This window comes from Lytechinus variegatus, chromosome 15 (assembly GCF_018143015.1).
Source record: "Lytechinus variegatus isolate NC3 chromosome 15, Lvar_3.0, whole genome shotgun sequence".
Lineage (NCBI taxonomy): Eukaryota > Metazoa > Echinodermata > Echinoidea > Temnopleuroida > Toxopneustidae > Lytechinus > Lytechinus variegatus.
Window position 1 is genome coordinate 11795971 of NC_054754.1, and position 8172 is coordinate 11804142.

An 8172-nucleotide genomic window follows, 5' to 3' on the forward strand; every position below is an offset into this window, starting at 1 on the left:
TTTAGATAATTCAGACCTGAAGTGAGGCATTCTAAGGTTTCTTTGTAGGAATAAACTAGGACCATACGTATTTCATTAACAAAATGATGCGAGCGCGAAACGCGAGCTTAAATTTTTTTTATATTCAGATGAGAAAAAGGGACATTTTGAGGACTGATTTTAGGAATTTATGAAGAGCAGACATATCTCACCAATCCATTAATGCGAACGTAATCACGGACAGGAAATGTTTCATATGTACCTTGACCTTAACATGGGGCAATCACTTTTTGAGTCATGAAAAAGAAGCATATGTCACTACATAAAACAATGATAACTCAAGTGCTAGGAAATATATTTGGTTTATATTGACTTGAAAACGGGATGATTTAGTAAAGCGGGATTATATAGCTCGTAAACAGAAAATGCAAGCACCAGGAACAATGAAGACGTAGGCCCTGGGCAAATTATTTTTCATGAAGTTATGATAAAACGTTTCTTATGTAATGCAACATAACACAATTATAATATAACATTATAATGAATATATTTTCTTTTTTTCCCACTACGTTTCTCTTCCTTTCTCCTCTTTTCTCCTTTCCCCCTTTTCCCCGTTTTTTGTCAGACGATTGGGGGGACGTGCTCCCATCCACCCCCCCCCCCCGAAGTTACGCCACTGTATGCCCATATGGCAAATACCCCTCAATATTATTGTCTTTTTTACACCATGACGGTTTAATGGTTTTATTAGAGATTACATTAAAAAAATTGACATTCCATCTTAACCCTTTCCCAAAGACCCCAACATTGATGAGTGGGAAGAAACGGGGTTTCTCTTCAATGTTACAATAAGGACATATTAAGTATTTCGTTCGGAAATGGTGAACTTGCTCTTTATTTATGTGCATTGTATGATTCAATAATATTGTTTTATTTGTTAAGCGGTATTTCAGGAAGAATTTTCACCAATAAAACAATTATCTCTTTGATTTTTTTTTTTCATTTCTTTCGTAGAAAGTGGGGGATGATTGTACAGGCCATCAAACCCCTCCTCGAAAAGTGGGGGGGATATATCCCCATCCCCCCGGGATTTACGCCAGTGATAGGATGTGCCCCCCCCCCTGCAAACAATGAGGCCACCATCACTGGACTAGCAACAGCTATTGCTTCGGCATTTCGAGTAACAACGAAATGAATGAGTACTTAGGCAACTATATTGAATTGCTGAAAATGGTCCACATTATAAAATACTTAAGGTTAACGACACTTGAATATTTAAAACATGCATTGATACCTCCAGAGAGTCTCATTCAAATGATGTCTCATGGCATGCAGATAATTTTAGTTTGAAGGGTATAAATACAAGTGTTTTTCCCCGATCGGCACACCTCGTTGTCACTGCATCCTTGCCACACGCCTCTCTGTCTGTCTCTTTGTACCATCAAGCATCGAAGAGCTTCAAAATGCAGTATTTCGTCGTTTTCTTGACTGTCGTCTTCGGGACTGCTCTCGCCAACCCGATGGCTGTCACGTCCGACGACCTGAAGCAACAGAACAGGGAGATCTCGTCCCAGGAATACCTGAAGCGAGTCTTCCAGGGCTCCACCGTCTCTTCTGTCGGACGTACTCGGGACATCGTCCGTAAGTTGATAGACTTGGGGCTGTATCAGGCAGCGTCCATCGCCAATGGATTCGATCTGAATAAGATCATCGGAGACAGTGACGTTTGTAAGTAACCTCCCCTACTATATCCCAGCTTCTATTTAGTGCCCGTTGACAAAACGGTAGGCCTGCTTTCACTGAGAATTTCATAAACATTTTCTATATATATTTCCAATTTAGCATCCGTCACTCTGTGCATGCCCAATGACGAGGCTTTCGAGAAGTGGTGGCAGCAACCCCCCCAAAACCTAGACGGGGAGTCTTGGAAGAACCTGATCAAGGCTTGGATCGTTCCGGAAAGCATCAAATCAACGGAGATCAGAAATAACCAGAAGGTTCAGAGCTTGAATGGCGCCATGCTGAGATTCAACATCTATCCTGATGAGGTAATACGAACTTCGCGATTTTGTTATTGTATACCCAATTCTTCCAAACTACGCCCTTGTTTATTTTTTTTATTTCATGATGACCGTTCATAGGGTCCATATATATAATTTAACACCAACTTTGTAAAAATTAACATAAAAATCCCCGAGATGCAAATCTCAATGTTCCACACTTTCGGATTTGATCTTCTAATTCTCATAAATCGTGAATAATTATTTCGGCATTCGATCTGACCTTCATTCAAAAAAACAGAACTATAGTATCACAGCAGATATTGGCATATACCTGTATAGCGAACAAATTATACCTGTGTAGCGAACAAATAGATTTTACTTAGTAAGCCTTGATTTCTTTCAGGTGGTCGCTGTAAATGGTGCTCGTATTCTAGAAGAGGATGATACATTCGCCAATGACATCATCCAGATAATCGACAAGGTCATCTACCCACTTCCGGTGGGTAATGTCATCGAGACCTTGGATGATAACAAAGCATTATCCATCATCGTTGATCTCGTGCGCCAAGCCGACTTCGTGGAACAACTCGGTAATCAAAAATATATCAATGAAGACTAAATCCTTTGTTTAAATCTAACAAAATTCCCGAAATAGAAATTGTGGCGTCCCATATGTGCTCATTACGAGAATTGTATAACCCTGACCTTTGCTTCAAGACGCGGACAACCAAAATATCAATACTTGATGTAATGTTTGTTTTGAGGGGGCAGATCAAATATGGAATATCGGGCAAAATTGAGAGGTTGCGAGCGAACTAAACGAGTGAGCAAAATTTTGATTTTTTTTTTTTTTACCAAAACAAATAAGATTTTGACAAAATATTCAGTATTTATCTCACACATTATTCTTCGCTCCAGAATCGGACCCCATCACTGTTCTCGTACCAACCAATGACGCCTTCAACGCCCTCCCATCCGGTGTCCTCGACGACCTCAAACGCGACAACGACAAACTCCGCAACGTGCTCGGATACCACGTGGTCTCTGACGTCAGATATTCCGCATCCTTGTCGTCTGGGCAACGCGTCTCAACTTCACAGGGAAATGATATTTCAATCACTCGCGATGCTGCTGGTTAGTGATGTCTTATACACCCGTCTTGATATAGATCCATTGTACAGTGTATCAAAAAGTTTACATTTAGAAAAAAATCCTGTAAAATTATAAATTTGTGATTTATCCTGAAGATTTTTCCACATTTTAACATTGATACAGATCCATTAAGCAAATGACGAATTGTCGAAAAATATTTCCGCTTGAATGAGCACCACTTTTGAAAAGTTAGTAAATTGATTTGCGCAGAACTTTGAAATACTTATGCAAATAAAAAGTAGAGATCTTAATCATAAAGAACACATGGCATTTAGCTTAAATCTTATCATTTTAGACTTTTTTCCTTGCCCAAAACACATCGAAGAGTCCAATTGCGCCCCATCCCACTCCCCCACACCGAGGCAATCGTGACCATATTTGTTTGCACTGAGCTGTGATTTACATGAAATGCCTAGGCTTGATTTTCATTTTTGTTAAGTGTGGAGAGACGGTCTTGAATTAAAAAAAATGTAAACCCACTTTAAATGATAAAAACTTAGTTAACATAAGTTGGTTACTATCATAATTGTTTAGCGAGTAATTGGGAACCATCCGTTATATTTTTTTTCATGACTCCTTACAGGACAAGAATCTATAAAATATTTTTAATAAAATGACAACTTTAATGCAACTTTTGGTCGCATTATTGGATGTCTACATCAGGGATCTCAATATTCAAGTAATATAATACCATGACTTTCATTTCTTTTCGGAAGGTTTTATTTTAACGTTTTTTTTTTTTACTTTCAGATCAAATTTTCCTGAACAAGCAGACTGATCAGTCAAGAGCCGCAAAGGTGGTCCTCCGGGATATCCCCACCACCAATGGAGTCATCCAAGTCATCGACCAGGTCCTTCTCCCGCCACAAAGACACTTCGTTCTTGTTTAACCCAACTTAACTTATTTCCAACATTGGCGGCGGAAGCCAAAAATTAGGGTGGTCTACATAAAATTTTGTGATGGACACATTGTACAAAAATGTGGCAAGCAAAAGAATTTTAGGGGGGACAAGGAGACATTTTATGGGGGTCCACCAGAATTTAGGGGAACACAGGACACAAGCAAAATCAGCTAAAAAAATTTTAGGGAGACCGTTCCCTCCCCCACCTCAAATTTTGGGAGATCTATCCCCCGCTTCCGCCGCCTATGATTTTCAACGACTGTATATCTATATACAACACATCCAATCCAATATTTAAAACAAGATGATATCTAATTTATAATACATATATGTTATCAAGTGATTCTGCATTTTTGCACTGCACTGCAGAAATAAAACTATTGATTTTGCAAACTACAAAGAAGTATTTGTTTATATGGGTGTGGGCCTTGTGCACGTTGCAAGAAACTTATGTTCGAATACAAATCATTCCTACATCGCTTAAACTTGAGCCTTGTACGAAAATAGTCTATAAATGGATATTTCAATTTGTCATTTTTTCTTGGACTTACGTCGAAATAGATTTGAACACAAGTTTCTTGAACTTTCTAAAAGAGTGTAACGGCTGAACGAAAGATTGTATTTTATGATTTTGGTGTTCCAAATGTTTGGTCTGCACGATTGTGATGAACTCAATTTTGATTGAACTCTTTTATTTCTACATGTCCCTTTGCAAGTTTAGGGAACGACTAGAAATGAGAGAGGATTAAAGAGGTGAAGATATTTGAAAGAGATTGCTTGAATGTGTTTATAGAAGAAATATGCAAATTGACAAGGAATAAAAAGATTTCAGTTTAGTTATATTTCCATTATTTATATACAGACATTTACATGAGTATAACATAATTATCTCGAGATGAAATAAATGGTTCTTGAGACAGAAATTATACGCAATAAAAATTTAAATCAGTGAAAAATGGAAGAGCCTAAGTTGAAAACAGAGCTTGTGAGTTATAGGCCCCAATTGAAGGAAATAAGATATAAGGCTATTTATTATAGTTAATTAGAATAAAAGAAAAGCAAATGTTTATGCAGGTATAGTGAACCAATTGGTTTAACTCGCATCTGTAGCACGCCCTAGAATGAAAGTAATGTTTTAAAGCGGGATGGTAAAATGGAGTTGTTAGATATCGACTGCTGCCTGAACTGCAATGCACTTGGTACAAAGAGATGGATAATAAAAACAGAGGAAATAAATGAATTCTTTTGCTTTCTACTTATTGCCTCTATCTCTCCCCCCCCCCTTATTCATGTTATTTTACTTCGTCCCCCTCAGCGCAACCGCGTAGCCAGGATTTCATTTTGGAGGGGGCGGTAAATGCACGCAAAGCGTGCCAACACTTATAGAGCGCGCAAAGCGCGCTCCCTAGGGGGTGGGTGCAGGGAGGGGGAGTTTCCCCCTCCCGCGCGAAGCGCGAAGCTTTTGGTGTTTCATAAATTGAAATGAAAAGGAGCCGTCTCTCTTGTCTCTAGTACCTATATCAGCTCCAATTCACTATATTATGATTTTGAACCTTGTTTTTATGAAACTTGTTTTCAAAAGTGATGGTGAACGCACAAAAAGGAATACAATGGAGGAAATTAAAATGATAACCCCGCGCGGAAGCTAAAGCGTTCTATCAATTTTTTGCCATGAAAAGGGTCCGAGAAAAGAGTTTTCTTAAAGATATATTGAATACTTCCCTTGGAAAGATCATATTAGATTACAAACAATTAAGCAACAGTGCATATCTTTAACTCGCAAAAACAGAGGAGAAGAAGTGTAGATGCCGGGAGGAACTTATTCCTCCCCGCGCAGAGCAATGAAACTCAGAAATTTCAAAGGGCGGACGTTTCATCAAATACAGATATCTCTAATGCCCCATCGGCTCTAATTCAATTGATTTTTAAAGATTATTGAACTTCATTACAATCAAAATAGTGCACAAAAAGTTGAAACTTCTGTGATTTATTGTAGTCATATAAAAAGGATGCCTAATTTCTTTGACTTATCCTGAAGCGCTTCGTTTTGAATTATATATAATAGTGTCATTCAAAATTTAAAACTGAGGGCGCAAAACAGGACAGGAGATGAATGTGCAGGGAAATAAAATGAAGTTTAATAGAATTTGATAAAAATATTGTATTTCTTATTTAATACGACACGAATTTTATACCTTCCTCTTTTTGATTTAGAAACCTGTTTCCCCAAAAAAATTATGGGTGTTTAGTAATGAGCTGAAAAGCGGGAAAGTTGACTTTATGGAGGTGACGGCAGAAATTGATATAAGGATCTTACCCACCCGCAGCCGACCCGACCAAAAGTTGCGCGATCAAGTAAAAAAAAGATTAATTCCTATACTAATGTATACATTTGTACTTTAACTGGTAAGAAATACATATAGCTGAGGTGGAAAAACAGGGCCGGAGAAAGGGTGGGGGAACAATGGAGATCTTCAACATTGTCATTTAACCGCGCGCAGCGCGGAAGCAAAATTCATATATAAATTTAGAGCAAGAGACGAAGAGTGAAGGAGTTTCTCTGATGAGAAAAAAATAAGAATAAAAAGGAAAAAAAAACACAAAGCTACCTTTCTTTCCTCCCTTCCCTTCCCTTTTCCTTTTCACCTCTCTTTTTTTTCCTTTTTTTTCTTTTTGGGGACGTTTTGGGGGGGCGACCCCCCCCCCTGGCTACGCGCCTGCCTCAGCGAGTTTTCCCATCACCGAACAGAGCGAATTCAAGAACACCATGCAGAAATTAAATATTTACTACGAACGCGAAGTGCGAGCAGAGGTTAACTGATGGAAAAGGTACCTGTCCCCTTTTTTAGCCATGAAGATGTTACATAAATATCAAATAATGCGAGCGCAAGCTGAATTTTTTTGAAATTTTTATCCAAAGACTTATATTTGTAACTTAAACATAATGGGTATATAACTAAACGATAAGATGCGAACGCGAAGCGCGAGCGGAAAATTTAGAGATTCAGTAGACCTAAGAACGAGACACTCTATTCATGTTTTGTAAATCATGAAAAGGGACGAGTAATTTTGGGGTCTTCCTTACACCCGGTCCTTACATTAATAATGCGAGTGCAAAGTGCAGCCAGAAAACGTTCATATACGTTTAATTTGAATCGATCGAAAAGGTACTTGTTAAGGACTGCTTTCACTTAGCCATGATGACGTTACATACTTTAACAATTAAATAATGCTAGCACGAATCTCGAGCTGAATATTTTTGACATTTGTACAAAAATAATCAAAATTTCAATCAATTTCTGTAATCGTGAACAGGATAGCTATACAACTAAACAATAATATATACAAGCGAAGCGGGAGCAGAATCGAGATTTAGACCTAAAAACGGGACACTCTACACCTGTTTTGAAAATCATGAAAAGGATGAGTATAATAGGGGATCCTTCTACATTAATAATGCGAGCAAAAAGCGCGAGCAAAAAATTTTTGATATTGTGATCTGAAACTGGATTATGATTTAAATAAAAACAAGTTGAATATCCAAATAAACATGCGCGTATTTCAGATTTCGACCTAGGATCTCGGCATTCTACACTTTCTTAGCGAGCGCGAAGCACGAGCTTAAACTATATTTGATATTCCGATCTGAAAAAAAAGTCAATTTCAGCTATATATTTCAAGCACTTTGTAGGAAAATTGAGAGGTGGATATGGATCATTTAATTAATATCTTATTTATTAATGCCTAATGAGGGCGAGAAATCTGATGATATTATGGCCTGAAAACTAGACTTTTCAAGCACTTTAGTAATGGTGAATGAAATGTATCAGTTAAAATATTTTTTTAACCAATAGTGCGAGCGCGAATCGCAAGTCACAGTCTTTGATACTCTCAGGAAAATCAATATTGAGACATACATAAATCGCCAAAATGCGAGTAACGCTATCTGCTACATTTTGACAATCGGACTTGAAAAGCGATATTTTTCAAAACTAAAAGGAATACACAAAAATGATAGGTTTTGAATAAATTGAATTTTGCAAGCGCTCAATGCGAGAAGAAAATGTCAATATTCAGACCATAAAGCTATCTCTTTTACAGAGCACTTTTTGAAAAAAAAGTCAGTTTGTAAATCA

The 8172-nt window shown here is 37.7% G+C and overlaps 1 protein-coding gene across 1 annotated transcript; it reads left to right on the forward strand.

Annotated features, from left to right (window-relative positions):
• Positions 1-1354: 1354 nt before the first annotated feature.
• On the forward strand, positions 1355-4432 carry LOC121428897 (transforming growth factor-beta-induced protein ig-h3-like). The gene is made up of 5 exons (XM_041625777.1): positions 1355-1707; positions 1822-2027; positions 2386-2572; positions 2901-3116; positions 3885-4432. The coding sequence occupies exons 1-5, from the start codon at positions 1443-1445 to the stop codon at positions 4022-4024; spliced, it is 1014 nt and encodes a 337-aa protein (XP_041481711.1). The 5' UTR covers positions 1355-1442; the 3' UTR covers positions 4025-4432.
• The last annotated feature ends 3740 nt before the right edge of the window (positions 4433-8172 follow it).

What these genes read in the sequence shown, in the direction of transcription:
- LOC121428897 (XM_041625777.1), top strand. Translation starts at nt 1,443, where the DNA reads ATGCAGTATTTCGTCGTTTTCTTGACTGTCGTCTTCGGGACTGCTCTC. An exon ending in CATCGGAGACAGTGACGTTT is followed by an intron (nt 1,708 to 1,821) that starts GTAAGTAACCTC and finishes TTTCCAATTTAG; the next exon opens with CATCCGTCACTCTGTGCATG. An exon ending in TCAACATCTATCCTGATGAG is followed by an intron (nt 2,028 to 2,385) that starts GTAATACGAACT and finishes GATTTCTTTCAG; the next exon opens with GTGGTCGCTGTAAATGGTGC.